Source organism: Schistocerca americana, chromosome 1, assembly GCF_021461395.2.
Source record: "Schistocerca americana isolate TAMUIC-IGC-003095 chromosome 1, iqSchAmer2.1, whole genome shotgun sequence".
Lineage (NCBI taxonomy): Eukaryota > Metazoa > Arthropoda > Insecta > Orthoptera > Acrididae > Schistocerca > Schistocerca americana.
The window spans coordinates 268266732-268293925 of NC_060119.1; the positions used below are offsets into that span (position 1 = coordinate 268266732).

Below are 27194 nucleotides of genomic sequence, written 5' to 3' on the forward strand. Positions count from 1 at the left end.
TAAAACCCACTTCCTTTCGTCTTTCCCTCTCCTTCCCTCTTTCCTGATGAGGCAACAGTTTGTTGCGAAAGCTTGAATTTTGTGTGTATGTTTATGTTTGTTTGTGTGTCTGTCGACCTGCCAGCACTTTCATTTGGTAAGTCACATCATCTTTGTTTTTAGATATATATTTCCTAAGTGGAATGTTTCCCTCTATTATAACTATATATATATATATATATATATATATATACAAAGATGATGTGACTTACCAAACGAAAGCGTGCCAGACACACAAACATACACACAAAATTCAAGCTTTCGCAATAAACTGTTGCCTCATCAGGAAAGAGGGAAGGAGAGGGAAGGACGAAAGGATGTGGGTTTTAAGGGAGAGGGTAAGGAGTCATTCCAATCCCGGGAGCGGAAAGACTTACCTTAGGGGGAGAAAAGGATGGGTATACACTCGTACACACACACATATCCATCCACACATATACAGACACATCCTTTCGTCCTTCCGTCTCCTTCCCTCTTTCCTGATGAGGCAACAGTTTGTTGCGAAATCTTGAATTTTGTGTGTATGTTTGTGTTTGTTTGTGTGTCTATCGACGTGCCAGCGCTTTTGTTTGGTAAGTCACATCATCTTTGTTTTTAGATATATTTTTCCCATTTTAAATGAGTGTAGTCTATGTTTCACCAGTGGCAGTAATAACCATTCTGTGTAAGATAAGGCCATGTTCATTATTTTTCCACATAATTATTTCAATGAGTCTTTTAATTGTGATGTCAGATACATTTTCACTTGTCTCTTCTTAATACAGGTTGCTGAAGTATAGCCCCACAACGAATACAAGTGAAGTATTGCTTGAAAAGCTGCATTTTGCCAATGGTGTACTTTTATCAGACGATGAAGATTTTGTGTTGGTTTCTGAGACACCCAGTTCCCAAATTCGCAGGTAAAAGGAAACAATATGCTTTTTTATATTGTAACTAGTATATCTAGAAATTAAAAAAAAAAAGAGTGCACACAGCATGAGATTATTGTTTTCACGTTTTTAAGTCCACTTAAAATGGAACTAAACAATGCTGAAGGCGGAAGAACCAAAATTAGGCATATAAATAAACACTGTTAAGATTATTATGTGATTCATCTCTGTGATCTGATCAGGCTAATATCCTGTAGAGTGCATACTAATTGCTAGAAACTGTCACAAACCAGATGTAATCTGGAAACAGGAATAAGGTTCATACCGGGTGTTACTTAAAAGCAACATACAGAAAAATTTTATAGACATCATTCAGTTTTATTTTATTTATTTTTATATCCAGTCCATTGATGCAATGAATTCCTAAAATGTGGAATGAGCGAAGTTTTACATGGCAGAATTACAATGCTGTAAACAAAAGACCATGTAGCAGACTCCAATGAAGTGATATGAACATGAAATGACTTATTATAATTCATGCATATCTCAATTGCAATAAATTAAAATATCTTACAATTGAAAATTAAGCACTTCATCAAGTTATGTTACATGCTAGATTGGATGAAGTTTTAGCTAATGTGTCATTTCTGTAATACATTGAACTCCATCTGCTTAATTATTTACCTTAAATATTAACCAAGTAAAAATAGATTCTTCAAAAACATGTTTCTTCAATTGGCTGTCAAATTGAGGTGTTGCATTAACAACACTTTTGATAACCTGCACTTCACACGTAAATGGAATGGGTAAAAATCCTAAAAACTGGTACGATGCTACATGCCCTCTGCCATGCACTTAACAGCTGTTTGCAGAGCACAGATGTAGATGTAGAAGTGTACAAGTCTCACATTTGTTTTTTTGAAATGTTGTGCAAGCCATCTTTTGATCTTGTATCGTGACTTTTTATAGGCACTATTTTTTAGGGAATAATTCTGATTACTACTTAAGGGGAAACATTTATTGTGATATTGTTATAAGAATCTCTAATTTTCAGAAGAGAATCTCGCATGAATGTTGTGGACATACTCCACGAAGAATTCAGATTACTCATTTCTAAGCAACAAGAAATAGTCATTTTCCCCAACGAATGATGTGATATTACAAATTGCATGAAAGTACCCTAAGTATGTAGCTCTAATAGTATCCTTATCAGTAGTCAATGCAAGTATGTGAAACAAGAGTTTGGCTTCCATAAATATTTTCTACTGAGAAAGCAATATCTAATCTCACAAATGCAATTCTGATAGAACTCAACAATAAAAATTGCCCTGTTGATCTTTTTTGTGATCTTGCCAAGGCCTTCAGCTGTGTACCTTAAAAATTATACCAGCAAAACTAAAGTGTTTTGGTGTTAAAGGCATTTTTGGAGTAATGTCATAACCATACATAAGAGATGACCACATAAACAAATGGTGCTACAGGTATAAGACTAAATTAGGAGTAGAGAATAAATTAAATGCAAGATCTCAAAAGTTTTAGTGATTGGCTTACTCCTGTTCATATCTACAGTAGACTTTTCCCCTGCTCTACCTGCGTACACGTATGTATTATACAAAGTGCACAACTCCTATGAGCCCATCATTCCCTCCCACCTCTCAGCCCATATGCTCTTCCCTCCCTCTTTTCTGTCCATCTACACCTCCCCCCTCTCTCTGCCCATCTCGTCCTCTCCTCTCTCTGTCCATCTCCTCTTCCCAGTTCCTCTCTGTACATCCCCTCCTGCCCCCGCTGTCCCTTCTCATCCCCTCCTACCTCCCCCCCCCCCCCCTCTCTCTCTCTCTCTCTCTCTCTCTCTCTCTCTCTCTCTCTCTCTCTCTCCATCTCACCCTTCACCCAGGCATTGTCAACTACATGTCTATTGTTGGAACGTATTAACGCTATTCAGCCATGTCGCACATCCTTGTCAGATACATAATGAATGCAGTATTTGTACATAAGTATAATGGTGATGGAAGCAAATAGCTATTTCATACTGGATGAATATAATGATACAGTGTTTCAAACTGGGTTAATACAGCGGTCTACACCTGCACTAAGAGCATGGTGTACGTCCAGCGACCACACAATGTGGGGCATGCTCTGGGTGTATAATCACATTGCATTTAGTATTCTTACTATGATGTACTGATGGTCATCAACTTGGAAACGACACATTATTTGCTGCGGAAGGAAGGGAATTGATGGGCATATGCTAGGGGGGAGGCAATACATCCACATATGGCAGATTACCTACCTGATTACCCATAAGGGACCTGACGTGTAGGCTACCCTGCAGAGTAGGTGGATAATGCCGGTCGATGCTATTATATGTCTGTATCTCTGCAAGTATTAGAGCTAGAGCGTTATAAATGCCCCTGTGTTGGTCTCCTTGGGGGAAATGAGTTTGGTCCACTTTGGTCTAGGGGCCTGGCAGGAGTTTTCAGGTATATAAACATAGTCTAAGCTGCATATATATTAAGACAGTGATTTGCCCAGTATGGTGGACAACTCTTGAAAATGTCTGATGTTTGCACACCCATAGCAGACAGAGCCAGGGGAATAATGGGGCAAATTTACAACTGGCTCACAGCAAATAGTTGATCTATAATCCTACAAAGACCTATAGTATGCAATTACAAACAAATAAAATGACATACACATACCTGAAGTAGTGATCAATGGGCACACATTGGATAAGTCTCGATGTGTAAATTCCCTTGGCATACAGATGTGTAGTAAACTGCGGTGACACCAGCATGTGGATGACCTAACCAAAAAGCTCACTTCTGACAGCTTTACACTTAGAAGTCTCAGTCATTGTGTGGACCTCCCGTTGGGCTTGCTAGCATACTTTTACACAGTTCTTTGCTGTGGCATAGTCTTGTGAGACAACACAACAAAGGTCAAAGAAGTGTTTATTCTGTAAAGTTGCTTGGTAAGGATAGCATGTAAAATTTATAACCATACATCTTATTGTAGCCTCTTCTGGGACCTTGGGATTCTCCACAGTTATGTACCAATACATTTACCCTTAACTGTATTTGTGGTTAATAACAAGAGTGAATTTAACTCTCAAGCAGGCGCGCCTCTGTATAAAGTGCGCCAACCGCAAAGAACATTGTCGTGCACGGTTCCATTGTTGTTTTACAATAGCAAGCCCCTACCTATTCCTGCATTATTATTTCAGATAGCACAGTGAGAAGTTGTGTTGTTATAGGTTCTCGTGAGTTACAGTTATTTAAAATAAACTGCGAGTGTGTCATCTTAGTGTACAAAGTATGCCACATTCCAAGTCATGTAAGTAATTTTTCCTTCACTTCTATTTTGTTCCTTTTTAACTGAATCAAACGGTCACACATAACAAGCAGGTATATCACTGTGCAGGGTGAGATCAAAGCTGACAGACAATGAGTTTGATTGGTTACTCATTGGGGATCCAGAGTTCAGCCTTGTGTCAGACAACAAAAACGGTGACAACTCTGAAGAAGAAGAGGAATTTATCACACAAAGTGACCACGATTCAGATTCTGATCAAGTCCACAATTGAGATGATGACTGTGAAGAGACACTCTCCACTGGTGATATTTTTATTAGGAGGGACAGAACATGTAAATGGAATAAAATATGTCCTACTGTGACTTCAAAAACAGAAAGAAAAATATTGTGAAAATATTCCATGGGCCTGCACGTTTTACCAGAGGGGTCACAAGTGAAACAGAGGCTCTATGAACTATACTTAGCCTGGAAATGATTGATGAAATTGTAAAATACACGAACATATACATTGAATCTAAGAAAGAATGTGTCCAATATTCCAGAGAAAGAGATGCTAAAAAACTACAAGGTGTGAAATAATGGCATCGTTGGGATTGCTGTATCTCAATAGGACTAAAAAAACAAACCACACAAATGTCATTGAACTGTGGACAGCAGATGCTACTGGCATGGAGATTATGAGAGCTGTGATGAGGCACAGAAGATTTCTGTTCCTTTTATGACGTATCTGTTTTGACGACAAGAGTACAAGGCAAGAAAGAAGAGTAACTAATAGACTTGCTGCAATAAGGCAAATATTGGATGCCTCTATGGTGAATTGCAAGAACGCTTATAATGTAGGACAATTTGTGACAGTAGACAAAAAGGTGCAAGCTTTTCGAGGTCGCTGTTCTTTTGTTTAGTATATCCCAAACAAACCAGTGAAGTACGGGATAAAGAGTTTTGCTTTAGAAGATGCTAAAACATTCTTCACTAGTAATTTTGAAGTATATTGTGGAAGTCAACCTAAAGGTCCGTGGTATTGTAGGAAGGCTAGTTACCCACACTGAAGGCTGAGGAAGAAGTGTTACAATGGATAATTGGTACACTAGCTATTCCTTAGCCAACTCCCTTTTGAATAAGCGACTAACATGCATTAACACATTGAGAAAAAACAAATGCAAGATCTGACAAGAATATTTACCTGGGAAATGTAGGGCTAACCACTCCTTTTTATTTGGTTTTCAGAATGATATGACACTAGTTTTGAATGTGCTGAAACAAAACAAGGCAGTTATATTACTTTCAACTATACACAATTTTGGAACCACTGATGAAGTTACACATAAACCAGAGATAGATTTGGATTGAAATATAACAAAGGAAGGAGTCGACACAGCCGATCAACTGGGAGGTGCGTGTACTATCGCACGGGTGACAAGAAGCTGGTGATTGGTTGTATCCTATGCTCTTATGGATATAGCAAGAATCAATGCTCAAATGATTTTTCTTGCAAATGAGGCAAATCCAAAAAAGAAGAGAGGATTTTTTTTTTTAAAGATTTAGCAGTCTCTTATGAAGTCTCAACTAGTGGTAAGAGCTGACATACCTTCACTTCCTGCCAACACTGCAACTTTCCTTGTGGAATACAAAGATAAATGTGTTGGAAAGAACTGAGGAGCCTACCACCAAGAAAAGAGGTCTGTGTGTGACATGTGGACAAGCAAGAAACACATCTACTACCTTAAGGTGTAATTCATGCCATAGCTTTGTTTGCAAAGGACATGTAAAAACAGTGCATACAGTGAGAAGTGTGAAGCATTTTCCGAAAATGTGCAAAACAACTAACTGTGTAGATGGAAGGAACTTTGTGATAACTGATATATTGCAATGAAAGAGTGTTTTTGTTCAGTATGTATTTAAAAAAGTGTTGTAATATATTGATATGTCAGCTGCAGTAATAAAATGACATGAAAGTTTCTGATTTGTTTAATCAAATAGTAAATTGGCAATGTAATATAAGTTTCTCATATTGTTGTTTAAATAAACTAAAATTAAACTGTGATTTAGCTCATACGTGTTTTCCTTGGTAACATAATGACAGCTTTTGACTACATGTGTACAAAGTGAGCAGAGCTCCTGCTGGTGTTATGAAAATCCCATTCTTCCTTAAACATTTGTGTCAACATTTTGCAATCATGACTTATTAAACAGATGGTTTGGTAGTATTCATACCTGACAGCACTTGGTTTCTCTGGAATTAGAATGAGTGTTCTCCATGTAGTCTGAGAAGATTTTGCCTGTCTCATATAGATTACACACCAGGCTAACTCTCCCAAGGATCTCAACAATTCTGAAGGAATATGAGTTACTCCAGGGGCTTTGTTTGTACTCAGGTCAATCAGTGCTTTGATAAATTCTTCTCCCAATATCATTTTTGCCATCTTATCTTCATCTACGTGCTCTTGTCTTTATATAATATTGTCCCCAAGTTTATTTCTGTTATGTACACTGTCAACACTGATCAGCCAAAACATGATGACCAGTGCTCACTATGACCTTGCATGTCACCTGGTGGCATTGCTGGCACTTGACACAGTAACAAAAGTATGTAAGTGGAGCAGACATGGGCAGGTGATCACCCTAGTGAGGATATGGATTGCAAATGGGAAATCCATTGAGCTAAGCAACTTTGACAAAGGGCAGATTATTATTAAGGAGACCCTATGAACGATTATCTTGAAAACGATGAATTTGGTTGAATGTTCATGTGGTTCTGTTGTGAGCTTCTACAGAAAGAGGCAGAAGGACAGTGAAACTACCACTATGTGCTAAATGAATGGATGTCGATGACTCTTCACAGAACACAGGGTTCAGAGGCTTCTCTGCTTTGTAAAGTAGGATGGACAGCGGTCCATAGCATCTCTGCTGAAAGAGCACAATGCTGGTGAAAGCACTATCCATTTTTCCTTCATGGGGAACTAGTGATGCGGCTGGTCCCGGCGGAGGTTCGAGTCCTCCCTTGGGCATGGATGTGTGTGTTTGTCCTTAGGATAATTTAGGTTAAGTAGTGTGTAACCTTAGGGACTGATGACCTTAGCAGTTAAGGCCCATAAGATTTCACACACATTTGAACATTTTTTGAACTAGTGATTTAGAACTTTTTGAAAGAAATTTCTGCCATTTGAATGTAAATTACTGTTCATTTAATTCACACAATCATGACTTTTGCTTTATAATCATTCTCAAGTGCGTGTTGCACTGAAAATTAATAAAACTTGTTATCATGCAGTGCAGGGCAAAGGAACAATAAGTCATTGAGTATTTGAAAACATTACTTTCACTATATCTGACACTGTGCTCAGTGAATAACCATTAACACACAGTAGGACATATTTAGCAGCCGATACATTGCTGTGACCTGCAGTTATCACACTCTTGCATCAAAAGATGTTAACACTTGTCATAACAGTGGCAGAGATTGTAACAAACTGGCACTATTGTGTGAGCCACATGATTTTTGGATTACCAGGGCATTACCAGGAAAGGAAGGTGGATATTTATTTGGCTAGGTGCTTAACATATCCACAAATACACATTCATAACACTCTCATACAGAGATACAATTTAGTACTCTGAAAACAGAATACAAATAAAATATTTTTGGATGTACGGCAAAATTTGAACTCAAAAATGACCGTGTAGATGTGTCTCATAGGGCCTTTCAACAATAGATAGTAATTTTGTCATTTTTAATAATGTCTAATAGTCTTTGATGGATGTAATATTTCATTATCTGTAAAATAACTGTACAGGTAAGTCACTTTGAAAATCTATGTAGAACCCATTATATTTTGGTTCGGATATTCACACACTGTCTTTAATAAAAGTACAGAAATATGAAATTAATGTTATTTGTGTAATACTGCAATATGTAGTTTAGGTACATAATATAGTTCACTCATGTGCCATACTTGAAAATGTATATAGAATGTATTATGTTTGGTTCAGATATTCACATGCTATGAGCAGTTAGACTACATTAATATGAATTTAATGGATATTCATGTAATATTGAAGTATTTGGTTAAGTACATAATATACGCTGAAGAGCCAAAGGAACTGGTACACCTGCCTAATATCATGTAGAGCCCCGCAAGCACGCAGAAGTGCCGCAACACGACATGGCATGGACTCAACTAATGTCTGAAACAGTGCTGGAGAGAGCTAACACATTAATCCTGCGGAGCTGTCCATAAACCCGTAAGGGTACGAGGGGGTGGAGATCTCTTCTGAACAGCACATCGGAAGATGTCCCAGATATGCTCAAGCAGAAATATTTCAACACATAAGAGTGTTCCCGGAGCCACTCTGTAGCTATTCTGGATGTGTGTGGTGTTGCATTGTCCTGCTGGAATTGCCCACATCCGGAATTGCCCACATTTGTTGGAAGGCACAATGGACATGAATGGATGCAGGTGATCAGACAGGATGCTTACGTGTGTGTCAGGGGTCCCATATCACTCCAACTGCACATGCACCACACCATTACAAAGCCTTCACCAGTTTGAACAGTCCCCTGCTGACATGCAGGGTCCATGGATTCATGAGGTTATCATCATTGTATTGTGTATTAAACAGGGGACCTAGAAACGATAGAGAGCCTTCGTCCCGCTGTAGCCCTCAGTGGTTCAAAACCCAAATCAGTTCACAGCAGTGCACCCACTCCACCGCCACCCCACACCAACCCCAGGGTTATTGTGTGGTTCGGCCCCCTTCAGACCCCTCACCCCCTCCCTCCCCCTGGGGACGTCTCATACCAGATGAGTGTAACCCCAAATGTTTGTGTGGCAGAGTAATTACGGTGTACACGTATGTGGAGACAGTGTTAGCACAGCAGTTGCTGACATAGTGTAACTGAGGTGGAATAAGGAGAACCAGCCTGCATTCGCTGAGGTAGATGGAAAACCACCTTAAAAACCATCCACAGGCTGGCGGGCACACTGGACCTTGACACTAATCCGCCGAGCGGATTTGTGCCGGGGACCAGCATGCCCTCCTGCTTGGGAAGCAGCGCATTAGACTGCACAGCTAGCTGGACGGGCTAGGTTATCAGCATACCCGTAAACATCCATCTCCTCGATACAATTTGAAATGAGACTCGTCTGACCAGGCAAAATGTTTCCAGTCATCAACAGTCCAATGTCAGTGTTGATGGCCCAGGCAAGGCGTAATGCTTAATGTTGTGCAGTCATCAAGGGTACATGAGTGGGCCTTCGACTCCGAAAGCCCATATCGATGATGTTTCATTGAATGGTTTACACGCTGAAACTTGTTGATGGCCCAGCATTGAAATCTGCAGCAATTTGTGGAAGTGTTGCACTTTTGTCATATTGAACGATTCTCTTCAGTCATCGTTGTTCCCGTTCTTGCATAATGTTTTTCTGGCCACAGCAATGTTGGGGATTTGATGTTTTACCAGATTCCTGATATTCACAGTACACTCACGAAATGGTGGTATGGGAAAAATCCCCACTTTATCACTGCCTTGGAGATGCTGTGTCCCATTGCTCATGCACCGACTATAACACCACGTTCAAACTCACGTAAATCTTGACAACCTGTCATTGTAATAGCAGTAACTGATGTAATAACTGCGCCAGACACTTCTTGTCTTATATAGGCTTTGCCGACCACAGCGCCATATTCTGCCTGTGTACATGTCTCTGTATTTCAATACCCATACCTGCACTTCAGCGTAGCTTGGTGGTGTACCATGTTATATCCGCCCCCTCTCTCAACCCAGTACCCATGCCCACCTCTAAATCCTCTTTCCACCCCAACTCCTCCCATTCTCCCTCAATTTCCTCTCCACTCCTGCCCCCCCCCTCCCCTCCCCCTACAGCCCCACATTTTGAAACTGGAACTTTTATTTATGGAGACCCAGTACTTACTTCTCAAACTGACATACAAAATTACCTAAAATAATACAAAAACAATAGAAATTGTGCCCGTATAACCAACAGTTTGATCCAGTTCACTTTTCAACATGACAAAACATATATTTTTACTTATCATAACATTGTTACATAATTACTGCTTATAATAAGAGAAGGGGATGGAAACTGTCTCAAATTATTACATTACTTCACTGAAATTTGATTACTACCTCCGTAAAACCTGAAATATAAATTCTCACAAAATTCCCAAATTATCAATTACCATTTGATCTTGTCAGAATATTCATATTAATTTCGAGTTGCTGTTATCAATTTAATTATCAAAAATATTCTTCTTTTATTGTATCATCTTTACCTTAAGCTATCAGTTCCAAAAAATACAATTAACAAAGTCATATATTAAAAAACAAAGATGCTGTGACTTACCAAACGAGAAAGCACTGGTAGATAGACACAATAAAAAAACACACAAACACACACACAAATTTCAAGCTTTCGCAACCCACGGTTGCTTCATCAGGAAAGATGGAAAGAGACGGAAAGACCAAAGGATGTGGGTTTTAAGGGAGAGGGTAAGGAGTCATTCCAATCCCGGGAGCGGAAAGACTTACCTTAGGGGGAAAAAGGGACAGGTATACACTCACACACACACACATATCCATCCGCACATATACATACACAGGCAGACATATGTAAAGGCAATGAGTTTGGGCAGAGATGTCAGTCGAGGCAGAAGTACAGAGGCAAAGATGTTGTTGGGTGACAAGTGATGTACGAGGGATGGCAACTTGAAATTAGCGGAGGTTGAGGCCTGGTGGGTAACAGGAAGAGAGAATATATTGAAGGGCAAGTTCCCACCATCTCTGGAGTTCTGATAGGTTGGTGTCAGTGGGAAGTATCCAGATAATCCGGACGGTGTAACACTGTGCCAAGATGTGCTGACTGTGCACCAAGGCATGTTTAGCCACTGGGTGATCCTCATTATCGACAAACACTGTCTGCCTGTGTCCGTTCATGCGAATGGACAGTTTGTTGCTGGTCATTCCCACATAGAGGGCTTCACAGTGTAGGCAGGTCAGTTGGTAAATCACGTGGGTGCTTTCACACGTGGCTCTGATTTGATCGTGTACACCTTCCGGGTTACAGGACTGGAGTAGGTGGTGGTAGGAGGGTGCACGGGACAGGTTTTACACCGGGGGTGGTTACAAGGGTAGGAGCCAGAGGGTAGGGAAGGTGGTTTGGGGATTTCATAGGGATGAACCAAGAGGTTACAAAGGTTAGGTGGATGGCGGAAAGACACTCTTGCTGGAGTGGGGAGGATTTCATGAAAGATGGATTTCATTTCAGGCCAGGATTTGAGGAAGTCATATCCCTGCTGGAGAGCCACATTCAAAGTCTGATCCAGTCCCGGAAAGTATCCTGTCACAAGTGGGGCACTTCTGGGTTTCTTCTGTGGGAGGTTCTGGGTTTGAGGGGATGAGGAAATGGCTCTGGTTATTTGCTCTTGTACCAGCTCGGAAGGGCAGTTGCGGGATGCGAAAGCTGTTTTCAGGTTGTTGGTGTAATGGTTGCAACAAACTGTCCATTCGCATGAACTACACAGGCAGACAGTGTTTGTTGGTAATGAGGATGGTGGCTAAACATGCCTTGGTGCACGACCAGCACATCTTGGCACAGTGTTACACCGTCCGGGTTATCTGGATACTTCCCACCGACATCAACCTATCAGAACTCCGGAGATGGGAACTTGCCCTTCAATATATCCTCTCTTCCCGTTACCCACCAGGCCTCAAGCTCCGCTAATTTCAAGTTGCCGCCCCTCGTACATCACTTGTCACTCAACAACATCTTTGCCTCTGTACTTCCGCCTCGACTGACATCTCTGCCCAAACTCTTTGCCTTTACGTATGTCTGCCTGTGTCTGTATATCTGCAGGTGTGTGTGTGTGTGTGTGTGTGTGTGTGTGTGTGTCTATCTACCAGCGCTTTCTCGTGTGGTAAGTCACAGCATCTTTGTTTTTTGATATATTTTTCCCATGTGGAATGTTTCTTTCTATTATATTCATATCATTAATTAACAAAGTCAATATCATGTAAAACAAAATAAGCAGCAGTTTATATTGCACCTAGCTGTTATGTTTTCAGATCATTACTCTTTCATTTAACTTTTTCTTTTGAGTGTCACACTTCACATAACAAATACTTAATGTGCTTCCTAACTGACAAAAAGGTCCTACTACACAAAAATGATATGTGTCTGTACATATTTACCATGTCATATTTACTCAAGTCTCCATTTTCATCATAGAATTTCTTTATGAACTTTGTGAGCTAGAGGAGTGCATTCACCAAAATTACCCTAACGCAAAGTCAGGCTTCTTAACCACTGGTGTCCTATCTAACATATTTTTCATTACTTCTCATTATTGCTTCGTTATTTCATCAATGCATCATTACTACCATCTATCCTTGCTTCTTTACTTACTTCATTATTCCATTAACTAAAAAATAAACTTACTTTGATCTTGATATTCAAATAAGGAATCTACAGAATAACCTTTCTTCAATAATAAATCCTATTATTATATGAAAACTTTACTCTCATTACACAACTGACAAAAATCACTAGCTAAAATCATTACTTCCTTTTAGGACTGAGGGCAGTGCAATTATAAACCTCGCTTGATTCTTTCACACACTTTACTGTAGCCAACTGTATCTTAACTTTAATCCATTTTACTAGTGGCTGAATGGGCTATAGCATAACACATTTGACTAAGGTTGAACATTTCCATAAATAATTGCACTGAGCACAAAACTTTTATATGTTATCCTGAATAGTGCTAAACCATTTATTCATAATGTTCTGTCTTTCTGTACTTCTGCTGCTGCACAAATTCCTACTGGCTCAACATATTAGTCGAATACATTAGATCTTTAGTGTTACATTTAAGCAGTTCCACATTTTTATATTTTGATGGCTGCTCTGATTCACATTAGCATTGCTTTGTGGTTAAAAGAAATTTATTGTTGCTGAAACAAAATCATCCTCATTACAACATTCAAAACCAAATCGTAAACAATACATCATCACACTCCATGGCAGATTGAAACTGTGTGCCGGAGGACCAAGATTCAAACTTGGGACCTTTACGTTTCGCAGGGAAGTGCTCTGCCAATTAGGCTCTGCCAATTAAGCTACCAAATCGAGACTCACAGCCCATCCTCATGGCTTTACTTCTACCATTTCCTCATCCTCTACCTTCCACACTTCACAGAAGTTCTCCTGTGAAACTTGAGGGACAGACATTCCTGGAAGAAAGGAGCAGACACATGGCTGAGACACAGCGGGGTGTATATTTCCAGAATGAAATTTTCACTCTGCAGTGGAGTGTGCACCAATATGAAAATCCTGGCAGATTAAAATTGTGTGCTGGACCAAGATTTGAGTTCGAGTTTTAGTCTTGGTCCACCACACAGTTTTAATCTGCCAGGAAGTTTCATAACAGTGCACACTCTTCAGCAGAGAGAAAATTATATTCTGGAAACACCTCATCAGTTTCACTAGATACCATACAATCGTAAGAAAGCTAAGGAAATCTGTAGAAATGATGGGGGTGCAAAAAACCAACAATGATAGCACTAATGAGGCAGTCACATGGGTTGCTATCCCAGGAGCAGAAACCACTCAGAAGTCAACAAGACCTAAGACGACTCCGACCACATGTACATACGATTTTTGTAGGCAGTATCTCTCCAAACAAAGCTCAGGTTAGTGATGTATTGAAAATGCCTTAGGAACCCTGGATGTTAATTTAAAATCCAGTAGACAAATAAACTGCAGTGACAAGTATATAACCTTGTAGCACCAGACTATGTAACACTTTGAAATGAGCTCCTTAAGGGGCCTTGAAGGCCCAAGAGATGTCTGCCAGTTGCCATGTCATCCTCCGCCTTGCATTGTCATGTGGATGTGGTATAGAGAGGCATATGATCAGTACACTGCTCTCCTGACAGTTTTCCATGTATTTGTGAGAACAGGGTTTAAATTATGAAACAGCTGCAGAAATAAATGTGCATAAATTTAAGTACAGTATCGATATTAAGGAACATGATTCCATTTCAGCTTCTTTGCTTGTTACAATGCGATTTTATAAGCATCTCTACGACAATGCCTCTTCATAGATCATCATTTGCACCTACAGCCATTTGTGCTTCACAGTTAAAAGCTGTCGAAAGTGCTGCCAGATGACAGGGATTTTCTTAAGCTGACTCAACATTAGGCGTGTCTTAGTAGTAAAGAATAAATGTATTAAAACCTTATGGACGATGTGGTATTTTTTTACATATGTCAGTGTTTATGATATTATATCTCTTGAACTGTATGTCACACAATTATAAATTTATGTAGGTACGTTCAGCAGCATCTGTGGTCACTGTCGGCAAAATATGTTATGAACATAGTTAGTAGCAAAGAAGTATGTCACATACGATGTGGCAGTTTTCGATCCATCTTAGCGTTTATGACTTCATATCTCTCAATCCAATGATATAATTTTGTATGTACATTCAGCAGAATGTGTGGCTACTGTATGCAAAATTTGTTGCAAACACAGTTGAAAAGAAGTAATAAATTTAAACACCATGCACAATGCAGCAGTTTTAAATGCATCTCAGTGCTTATGATGTCATATTTCCTTAACTGTGTGTGGTACCATGATATATGTTTATAGGTACATTTAGCAGCACATGTGGATACTGGGTGCAAAATTTATTGCAAATAAAGTTAGCAGCACAGAAGTAACACATATAAACACCATGCAAGACATGGCAGTTTTTCACACATGTCATTGTGTATGACCTTTGCCACTCCCCTTCATCTATGTACACCCTTGTTCTCACTACAGGTGGATCATTCTCATTCTGGATCTGTGTGACCTATCTCTCATTTTATCCTTCTATAACCAATTCCTCTTTTCTTCCAGAAGAAGGATCTGTTAGTTCTTCTTTTACTTTTATGTGTGTCTTTTGACAATAGGACACATTTCACCTCCTGAAGGTATGTGAAGGCCAGCAGTTCTGCCTCATAAATTGATCTTGCCATTCTTGCATTATACATTGACCACTTATAAGGATTCTGTTGTCAAAAGGTTATTGCATTGACCACTAAGCTTGCTGTTGTTAATGAGTTATTCTCAGGAAAGTAATTTGTTGGAAGTCACCTACTCAGAAATGTTTGTGAACAAGAAAAGAAGGAAACAGTTTTATAATTAGAGGTCACTTGTTTATCCCATGTTCTTCAGTCTTTTTAGTACTTTGTTTGAAATACCAACATAAAAAGAAGAGTTTCTTCTCTTTGTGACCTAATGATTTTTGAGAATAATTTTACAGCTGATTTTGCCAAACTATGTCTGCTGGTGCAGTATGCAGTGTTTGTCTAAGTAAATCTAATGGTTCTGCTTCTGGTGATCCATTCTCTCTCTCGGTTTTAGAAAAGCATGTTCTGAGACAACAAGACAAATTTGTTCTTGCTTGCAGTATCTAGAGCAATGGCCTCAAGTGTGGTTGGAGGAGTCATAGTGCAAAGAATGAATCACTCATTCCTGCAGCCTGACCACCACCTGTGGGCACAACCGCAAGTGCTCACATGCTGTTCTTTGTGACAGCAAAGCCTCATTTGTAATGATGGTCTGTGTCATTGGCCACCTGCTGTCAGTATGCACATAGCCCGCATCTTTTGTGTGTGCACACTAAGAAGATTCCTTAATGCATTTGTCTGTTACCTGGGGCTGCTGGTTCTACACATCCAATGGTGTCACTGTTCTGCTGGACCTATGCTAATGTAATGGAAAATCCAGCTCTTACTTATAATACTGCAGGGTGGGGGGGGGGGGGGGGGGGCGTGATGGCGCAAGAGATTTGAAACCTCACCCCTTTTGTACACCCATAGTGCACTACTAAATAAACAAATAAAAATAAATATCAGGTAAATATTGCTACTTACTGTATAGAAGAAATGTTGAGATGCAGATAGGCACAACTAAAAGACATTTGTAAAAAAGCTTTTGGTCATAGTCTTCAACGGCAAAACAGAAACAGAGAAACACACATTGGCCACAGTTTGGTGGTAGCCATTCATTCTGGTGGACAGCTGATTGGTATCCATATCACTATAAAACACTGTGCAGTGGTTGCAGCAGAGCTGGTGTATGGCATGGATAGTTTCCCAGCTGGCCCATCCTTTGATAGGGTAGGATAAACCTGTGACACGACTGGAATAAGAAGTGCTGGATGGGTGGATTGGGCAGGTATTGCACGTGGGTCTTCCACAGGGATATGATCCTTGTGGGATTGGGAGTGACATAGGGATGGAGCAGGATGTTGCGGATGTTGGGTGGGCGCTGGAACACTACTTTAGGAGCGGTGAGAATGATCTGGGATAGGATGTCCCTCATTTCAGGGTATGATTATAGATGATCAAACCCCTGGTGGAGGATGTGGTTCATTTGTTCCAGTTTGGGATGGTACTGGGTGATGAAGAGGGCACTCCTTTGTGGCCAGTTCGTGGGGGTGGTTGAAGGACTGGGGATGCAAGGGGGAAACAGCATGGGAGATCTGGTTGCAAATCAGGTCTGGGGGATAGTGCCTTTCTGTGAAGGCCTTGGTGAAACCCTCAGCACTCTGAGCAAGGGAGTTCTTGTCACTGCAGATACACCACACCTGGGTGGCCATGCTATATGGGAGGGGGATTTTTTAGTGCAAAAGGGATGACAGATGTTAAAATGCAGGTACGCTTGGTGGTTTTCATGTGGACAGTGGTGCAGTTGGAGCCAATCACCAGAGAGGAGGAGGTCAACGTCTAGGCACATGGAACACTGTGTAGAGGAGGTCCAGGTGAAGCAGCTGATGATGATGATGATGATGATGATGATGATGTTTGGTTTGTGGGACACTCAACTGCACAGTCATCAGCACCCATACACATTCTCAATCTGTACACCGTCCAATCTTGCCACATTCATGAATGATGATGGAATGGTGATGACAACACAAATACCCAGTCCCCAGGCAGAGAAAAATCCCCAACGCAGCCGGGAATCGAACCCAGGACCCCATGATCCAGAAGTAGCAAGGCTTGACATAGACCACAAGCCCCAGACCAGGTGAAACGGATGGGAGGGAAGGTGTTGGGGTTTTGAAGGAATCTAGATAGGATGTCTTGGCTCTGAGTCCAGATCATGAAGATATCATCAGTGGACATGTACCAGGCCAAAGGTTTGGCGTTTTGGGGGCCTAGGAAGGTCTCCAGTAGATAGCTCATAAACAGGATGGCATATGAGGATACCATGTGGTGCCAATGGCAGTGCTGCGGATTTGTTTATATACCTTCCCATGCCACCTCTTGGCACAAGGATCATATCTCTGTGGAAGACCCAGGTGCAAGACCTGCCCATTCTACTCATCCAACACTTCCTATTACAGTCCTGTCACAGTTTTATTGTACCCCATCAGGGATCAGGCTAGAAACCAGCTATGTCATTTACCAACTCTGCTGCAACCACTGCACAGCTTATTATACTGGTATGACTACCAATCAGCTGTCCATCAGGATGACGGCCACTGCCAAACTGTGGCCAAGAGCAAAGTAGACCATCCTGTGGGACAACATGCAGCTGAGCATAACGTGCTTGTTTACTGGTTGCTTCACTACCAAAGTCACTTGGATTTCTCACACACCACCCAGTTTTCTGAACTGTGCTGATGGGAGTTATCCTTACAACACATCCTCTTCTCCCATAATTATCCTGGCCTCAACCTACAATTACATACTGTCCTCACACCCTCCACCCAACAGTTTCCACCCCTCCTGTCATATCATCTCCTCCCCATTCTCGTCTCCTAGCCTTTCTGTTTGCTGCCCTCTGTTAATGCACCCACCCATCTTTCTTCACCCCTCTCCTTTTAGCTCCTTTCTTTCTCCATTTCCCTACCTCACAACCTCCTGACACTGCACCTGTTGGCATTCTAGTCCCTGTACACTCTGCCAGACAGTGGTCCTCCATCCCCCCACCCTGCCCCTACCAGTGCACTACTATCCCTTCCCCTTAACCTTCCCTGGTCCCTCCAGATTGTTGCTGCCATCCACAGATAGCTGGCTGCCATTCACAGATAGCTGCATCCTGGCCTGAGCTGCTGGAATTGGGGTTCACGAGTGTACGAGGTGTGCTTGTTTGTGCATACAGATGGTGTGTGTTTCTGTTTTTCTCTTTTGCTGATGAAAGTAGTGGCTGAAAGCTTTGTGTAAATGTCTTTTAGTTGTGCCTGTCTGCAATTTCCTGTATCTCCTTTATGGTAAGTAGCAAACTATGTGGAGTTTTCATTGTTTAAATATCAGGTAAACAGCCCAAGGAACAGAGAACCTAAAAGGTATTTTTTGTGTGATAATAAAAAACACCATAATGATGGCACAGAGAGAATTGTGAGGTGTTACCAGATGCAATATAGAAGGCTTGCTACACTCAGTTAATATTGATTTTTTCCTATTCTGTTCTACTTGCAGGCATGAAATGTTGATTATATACTTTTTTCCTTCTTTTTTAGGTGCTACTGTGTGCTAATTTTTTCCTTCTTTTTCAGATACTATCTTAAAGGTGCAAAGAAAGGGTCAAATGATATATTTGTGGATAAATTACCGGGTTTTCCTGACAACTTGAGCCATGATGGTAAAGGAAGCTACTTTGTTGCACTAGCATTTCCAGCAGATAAAGACCATCCAGCATTTAACCACATCATTAGTGAATATCCTGTCCTAAGAAAATTTCTTGCCAGGTTGCTGGCTTTGCTGGAGATGCCATTTCAGTTCATTGAACGTTTTTATCCTAACTATTACGTCAAGAGAGCCACTCACTGGGTATGTTTTTTTATAGCTGTACACTCTTTATGTAAGCATTTTGTATTAACTATTTGAAGATCAACAGCCCTTTCATTCAGTGGTAGTGTACAAATTCCGTCGTGGTGAAAAACTTTCAGAAATATGGCCCAAATTAAGGTTCACATTAACAGACACACGCAGCTGTTCAAAATTAATAACAGAAATTTATGGATGGAAAATTACGTAAAACAGGGGACAGACAACCACTTACATATAGAGGACTGGTGCATGGCACAAAGAAACATGTAATAGAAAACAATTAACACTAATTTTTGAGCTCTTTCTTTTTTTCTGTTGAGAGTAAACACATTCACACAAACAACCACACAGACAGCCAAACGTACACACTTGTGCTAGCTAGGTAGAGCTCGAAAGCTAGTGTCATCTGTTTTCTATTATGTGTTCCTGTGCAAAACGCATGTGTCCTCTATACATAAATGGTTGCATTTCCCTTGTTTCATGTAATTAATAATTAAGTATCATCAATCAGTAATAAATTCTGTTCTGCTTAATCAGGCTCAATTTAGCATAATAAAATGAACAAAAATACTGCTTCTTTTTTCTCAGGTATATTGAGTAATAGCTGCTTATATACTGCTACTACTTGCTTATTGTTTGTGTAGTTACATTTTGAAAGAGAACTGTATACAGGGTGAGCCAAGTCACATTTTCACAAAAGTATCTAAAGAATGTGCTAAACTGAGATGTAAGGGAGCCAGAATGTGTGACTTTGGTGTAAACACCACTAATGAGAAATTCTCTGACTACTGGGCAGGATGCTGTAAAATGGCCTGCCAGGTCCTTCAATTTGACTCATCTTGATTTATTTTCCTGTGGAAGCACTCTTAAAGATGCAGTCTGCCATGAAGTCCCACCTACACCAGGTAATATGGACAAATTGCTGCATCATGTGCTGCTGACACTGATATTATCTCCTCTGCTCCTCTATCTCTGAGTGAAATGCTTGGTTTGTTGACTTATTTATTCTATATGATGACAATTTCAAGTTTCAAAATTTTATGGAATCTCCCAAATCCTTAAAGAAGCATTCGAGCTAGTTTGGAGAAACACAGTTCCGATAATCTCTTCAGTGGTGGTCCTTTATTATCCCTCACACCTCGTTCAGCATTTACTTGTCTAATGCATGTTGTACAAATTTCAGTAAAAAAGTAATGCCTCCTATTTCTGTTTCTTTTTCTTCCCCCTTAACTTTCCATGCCCACGGCACAGTTTTGAATTTTTTCCTCTTTGGTGAGTTTCTGTGACGTCATTCCGTTGACTGCCTCTCTGATTCTGATTTTTAAAAAATGAACCCATGTTTTATCTCTGGTCAAATTTTTTCCAGAAACTCCTCTTCCTTCAAACAGAAGTGCTGCAAGAGTTGGGAGTCAATTGTTTTTCTTGCCTCTTTTTATTTTGGTTGGTTAACATTCTTGGTATGCAAGTTGCACAAAACTTTGAGTATCCCAGTTGTTGAAGAATCATCATAACATTGCCCTTATTGAGGGAGTTAATGCAACACAAATCATCTGCAGTCACACAGTCGTCTCCACAAATGATGTCATTGACCCACTGAATGTTGTTTGGAGTGACTGCAGTAACCAGCCTGCCATTTCGCATTTCATCAGCCAAAGGTGTTTGCCCTTCAGCTCCATTACAGTGATGAACCCATCATCTGACAGAGCTGATATCCACTGTTGCATCAATGTACAAATTTTTCAAACTTTCATGAATGTGAATGAGTGTTTCATCTTCTGTATTCAAGAATTCTATCAAAGAATGCTATCTGATATGAACATTATGCATTGAGGTGTGAATCAGAGTTGAATGATAGAAACTCTTGCTTACACCTGATCACTAACTTTTGTGATTGGACTGAAGAGAGAGAAACCAAAAGTGAACCTTTATGAACTGAAAACATCTTACCTTGACATACAAAATACATTTGTGAAGTTCATGAATCTCAGCAAGCCTACTGGAAGGGCTTAAGTTCAAAGGTTGGTGTATGCTGATGGAGGATTTTTGATATTCTAGGAATGGTTTAATCTTCTTTTGTTGATTTTTGAGGTACCTGAAGTCAAATGGGAACATTGAGGTGTTAAACAACCAAATTTTTCTTCTGCTATTTTCTCAACACCTTAGTGAGGACTGTAACATTATCTACCAAGTTGAAACTGTAGCAGTATGGTATGAGGAAAATTCTGCAGCAATCACACATCTGGACTGGCCTGAGTGTCTCAAGATTTGAAACCAATGGAAAATCTCAGGATTTCCTTCAACAGTCTCCAAATGTTGGAGACAGTACCACACCATGTACCATGTTCATGAGTTGTCTGTGACAGGAATAATTTGACATTGATGATGTCTAGTACCTTGTGTGGTCCATACTGTAGTGAATCACCATTGCTACCAATACACGTGGAAGTGTTAAATACTATTTAGTCAGAGGTCACTAATGTTTGCCACAAAATCTCATAGTATGTGTCTACTACATTGGTTTACATAAAAAGTACCATCCTGGAATTTATGTATACTATCTTGTTGGTGGACACCATTTGCCTGTATTTAGTTGCCACAGTCTTCAATTTTTTTGCATGAGATTCGATCCCCCTATATTCTCTCAGGTGGTAACATGGTAAAAAAAGTGCATCATCATCATCATCATCATCATCAGTATATTGCTAGAAGAGTGTTAATGCTGCTGCTCTATGTTTAACTTTGTATTCTATATTTAGTTGCTTGTTTTCTAGGCATCCTGTGGAAATATAAACAATTGATGAGAGTTTCACATAAGTTAAGAGAACTTAGTGGTCATGATGTTTGACTTACAGTCTCTTTGCCAGAGTTAATTCACAGCTTTTAAAAATCAGACTTTGGGACACATTTGCACTTGCAAGGAGATGGTGGTGGGATATTCTTTCTTTCGTACCAGTGCTGAAAAATAAGTACTGTCTTAGTGTTGTTCTACAAAAAGACTACAAACATGTAGATCTCTTGCTACTCTTGTGTGTTCATGTTGCTCTAACAACAGTGTTAAATCTGAAGCCACAAGGAATTACTTAAAATGCATCTATAGTGCATGCATTTTGGTGTAATTAAGTTGCATTTGACATAAATGTCATTTAAAAAGATGTAGTTTGTTTCATTGAAATAACAACTTTTCAAATGGTCAGTTAAAGATGATTAATTTATTAATAAAAATTATTTTTCAGATTGGACATTTTGAATCTGTACGATTTATGGAACCAAAACGGTTTACCTTATTGAGACTAGGTAAGGATGGAAAAGTATTAGAGAGCATGCATTGCTTGGATGGTACTCTCTCAGGAATCAGTGATGTTGTTGAGTTTGAAGACGCCCTCTATTTTGGATCCCCATACAATACATATATAGGAAGAATTAAATTGGAGAAACAACCCAGAATTTCCATACGGATCAAGACAAATAAGGAACCAACAGCAGAAATGAAATATTAATGGAATGTAAAGACTGAATGTTAATTAAGATTTTTTTAAACTTTGTTATTTTATTTTTGACTGTTTTATCTTTTGGATATATTCTGTTGCATTTTAGTAATGTCATTTTATATATATCTTATTTATCTATATACCTTGCAGTGTGTAGAATAAAGTCACTATTAAAAATAATCACCTGTGGTGTGGTCTGAAAGTGGAATTTGTTTCTTGAATGACTGGAAGTCTGTTTTTATTTGTTCTCAGTGCTATCATTAAATTATTATGCAGTACTACAATATTTTGGGATGGAAAATACTTGTACTACTGACAGCCACATATAAAAATATTCATGAAATATCCTTGTTTTTGGTACTATTAGTTCTTTCTTAGGGGAAGAGAGAGGGATAGGTTGGGGAAGGTACAAAAGGAAGGGCATGTCACTCAGACCCCAGATGATAGGGGCTCACCTGTTGTGAGGACAAAGGGAGGGAAAGATGAAGGGGGCGGGGGGCTATTGGCAGTACTAATATTCCACCTCATGAAGGTAAGTAATGACTCATAATTTTATTGTTTTCTCAAGTGGATTTTCCTTTTGGTACAGTGTTAAAACCTGTTACTCAGACATACACTGAGCTTAATGTGTGCCTAAATGAGACTAATTCTCCCATCAATACTGTGAGGGAGTAATGTTCTAAGTTTGAATTACTTAACACACGTTTTGAAGTTTTTAAATTACATCCTGTAATATGACACTCTCCAATGAGTATTAAGAGACAAATGAGCAATGTTGTACTAATATATCTGAGGAATGTGTGGAGGGCACAAAAATTACTATTCTTTGGAGTTATTGAAAAATTAGAATGTAATGGTTACTCTGAGTTATGTTTTCTGGCTATTTGGAGAGTAGTTAAACTGGTTTTTATCAGTACATCAATTATAAGTGCTACATGAAAAGAATTTTATCTGTTCCCATCTCAAACTACTGCCAAAAATTGTAACTGTCTATGGAGAATTCCTGCATATTTACATGAAATGGGAATTAGTGTGTTACAAATTACTGAGTGTGAAATTGAGGCAGTGTGAAAAAGATTGTTATATCTTTCACTGTGCATGCCATATTTCTTTTAAAGCTGACCTCCAGTATTAGTGGTAATTGCAAATAAAGGCAGAATGTGTGATAAATTTCCATAGTTAAATAAGTTTGATTTCCCATCTGCTGTTTCCTGTGTGAAAAGCTCTTCTTGAAAGTACTCTCTTCTGATCCAACATCAGCCAGCTTGTGAAAAACCATATCCTTTGCTAGGGCTTCAATTACTCTTATTGTGCTATGGGATGAGGTATTATCTCACCTTCATCACACAAAATAATGATCTGCTGTCCATCAAACAATGCAGTACACCAATATCTTTTCCCATTTCAGTGTCATCTCTGTCCCAGCATTGCATCTCACATGTCATTCATCTGTGGACAACCCAGGTGCAAGCCCTGTCCCCTACATCCACCCACAATTTCCTGTATACCAGACAGAAGGCCACATTTAAAGTCAGCTATTAAATATATCTGTAATGTAGCAACTTTGGTGTGTAATGTAGCAACTTTGGTGTGTTACAAGAGTATGTCAAATATAAATAGTCAATGCCAACTGTTGCTAACTGCAAACTTGACATTGAAGTGGCTCAACATGTTACACACAACACCAATGACCTCAACAGTTGCTTCGGTACAAGCGCTCTTTGAGCTCTCGATCCACCTCTCTCAGTACTAAGTTCCTTTGAATTACACAGGTAGGAACTGTCTGTGCAGCGTATAAATCATTCCTGCAATCCCCCTATTCTGAAACTCCGCTAACACCGTTTTCATTCAGCCTATAGTGTAATCACAGCTCTCTCTCTCTCTCTCTCTCTCTCTCTCTCTCTCTCTCTCTCAAGCACCATATATCATGTACATATCAACTATTCGTGAATAATTTCAGACGGACAATTTATGTTTGAAGTGAGAACATGTTTTAAGAGCATTCAATAAAGTTGTTGAGTGTAGCGCAAGAAATATCAATATTGAGTGTGATCATGCTGTCTTTGATGGGCAGTGTTGTTCATGACAATGTGTATGAGCTCCGTAGGAAGTGAATTCCATTCCTACTGCAAAGCTGTTCTCAGTGTAGCAAGGCTCTGGGTAGGAGAATTTCAAGCAGCATTATGCATCCTGAGAGCATTCTACACATGCTCTGTGAGATTCACAGTCTGTTGTGCGTTGTGGTTGAGCGTTAGCATGTAGGATGAAATCATAAACTGTTCCTCAGTGAAACATCCCTGCTCACAACTAAGATGTAACTGCTTGTAAATTTAAGTTCAAAAATTGCAGTCGTCTTCTTAACTGACAGAGATTGTTGCAAAAGATAAAAATGTTTTGGAACAGGTAATGAGTCAATAATATCCAAATACACTGCTGGAAAACAATCAGTACACCCTTCTAAAAGTTTTTGGTTCACTCATGAGTTACTGCTGCAACAGTGTGTATGGATTACATGAAAGGATTACATTTATAGATCAATAGCACAAGTGATTCTGAGTTACCAAGTATTGACCCAGGCTGAAATATCTGTATCAGTATGTGGTGTAGCCTTGATGGGCAGCAGTACAGTTGCTGACTCTGGCATCCAGTTGATCACACAAATGGTGAATACTGTCCTGGGATATGTTATGCCACATACCATCATACCCCACATGTGCTCAACGGGAGACATGCCCAAAGATCATGCTGGCCAAAGAAGTTGCCGCACATCTTGTAGAGCACATTGAGTTTCACAGGCAGTGTGTGGGCGACCATTATCCTGTTGGAACAATACAGCTCCTTCCTGTTGCAATAATGGCAAAAGAACAGGTCTAACAACATTGTGCATGTACTGTTGGTGTCCCCTCCAAGAACACCAAATGTGAATGAATGTTGTAGCTTATCGCCCCCGCAGACTATAAGGCCTGGGGTGGGGGCACAGTGTCTTGGACAAATGCACCCTATGAGACAGCCCTCCTCACCAGGTCTATGTCGTATGCTCAAACAACCATCACTTGCAAGCAGAATCTGTTTGCATCACTGAAGACCATGGCATACCAGTCCATCTTTCAAATGATCCTTTAATGGAACCAGTTTAGCTGTGCATGTCAGTACAGTGGTGTGACTGGAAGATGGCTAGAGATGTGCATGTGTGTTGACACGTCTGCACTCACAAGCCCTCTTATCTGTCCTGTAGTATGACTTGCCACTGCTGCCCTTTCAATACAACAAAAATTCTTGTGGGTGTCTGTGCCATGTGGGCATTCAAAACCTTCTCCACAGGTGTGAGAATGTTCATGTGACCACTGATACCAGCATCATTTTGCAGCTGGTGCAACACGTCCAACTTGTGTGCCAATTCTTCAAAAAGATCATCCCACCCCTCAGAAGCCCACCAATTTGATCCCTTTCAAACTCACTCAGTTGGCTGTAGGAAATATGAGTGCATCTCAGTGGCATGGTTGCCCACTTACTTCATATATTTGCACCACACTGAGCCACCTGGCTGTGACCACTCCCTATTAAAGGGTAGACATGGACGGCACTCTGGTAGCTATGCCACTACACTAGTTGGCAGATGATTATCAGTATATCTACTATCCCCCCAGGTGGCATCATCGGATCGAAACTGATGTTGTCTTTCCAGATGTACCATATTTTTCTGGCAGTGTATTTATTTTGATGAATTAGAAGTGTTGAGGATTGTTCATCATGTTGCCACATCCTTTTTGTTCACTGGAGGTAGTATTGGTATGATTCTCTTGGAGCATGTTGCATCCTTATGCCATTACAAACAATGTTTCCTTAACCAAAATTTTCAGACATCCATAATTTATTTGTAGTTTCTTTCCTTCTCATTTCTCCATTACAAAAATTTTCATTAAAAGTCAAACTGAGACATAACCATGTCAAACAGTGAAAAAATTGAGCAAAATCTGTCACAACCTGAATTGCCCATGTGGTTGCAGCCACAGTCACATATATAACATCTCAAAAGTGCTTTCAGTTTTAGATATTATTGCAATTTAAGTTATGTGAAAATTACAATGAAAAACGAGTCCAGAAAATAAGTACCATTTTGGAACAGAACTCATAAAAAATTTTTAAAAAATTACTAGAAAGTGCTTTTATTAAGCTATTTTTCTACATAGTTGTCACATTGCTCAGACATTTATCATAATCGATACCAACTTTTGTGTGTCGTCTTCATAGACAGATGCTGTCAGTGAAGACAGCCACTGCTGAACACCATTTTTGCGTCGTCATTATGGTCAGAGCACCTTCCTTCAAAATCAAGCTTCAAGTTCAAGAATAAGTGGTAGTGAGAAGGTGCAAGATCAGGGCTGTGCAGTGGGTGATCACAGTGCTCCCAAACAAATTGTTGAATAAGGTTTTAGTGACACCAGCAGAATGGAGACACTGTCATGAAGCAACACACATTGCCTTGACTGAGCATTCCACACCTTTTATTTTGGCCTGCCCTGATCTCACTCCTTCTGATTACCACTTGAAGCATGATTTTGGAGTAAGGTGCTCGACAAAGATGACAAAGCAAGAAATGGTGTCCCCGAATAGCTGTTTTCACTTGCAGCATC

At 39.9% G+C, this 27194-nt stretch overlaps 1 protein-coding gene across 3 annotated transcripts in view; it reads left to right on the forward strand.

The window, feature by feature from the left end:
- LOC124621941 (adipocyte plasma membrane-associated protein-like) overlaps nucleotides 1-22717 on the forward strand; it is a 121170-nt gene extending 98453 nt beyond the window's left edge. For 2 of the 3 annotated variants that reach the window (XM_047147472.1, XM_047147465.1), the window contains exons 6-8: nucleotides 804-938; nucleotides 18799-19072; nucleotides 22306-22717. In XM_047147472.1, coding sequence (XP_047003428.1) covers nucleotides 804-938; nucleotides 18799-19072; nucleotides 22306-22569 — 673 coding nt within the window. In that variant the 3' untranslated portion in view covers nucleotides 22570-22717. The remainder of the gene's footprint in view (nucleotides 1-803; nucleotides 939-18798; nucleotides 19073-22305) is intronic. The other variant, XM_047147457.1, reaches the window with a different exon arrangement.
- Nucleotides 22718-27194: the final 4477 nt, after the last annotated feature.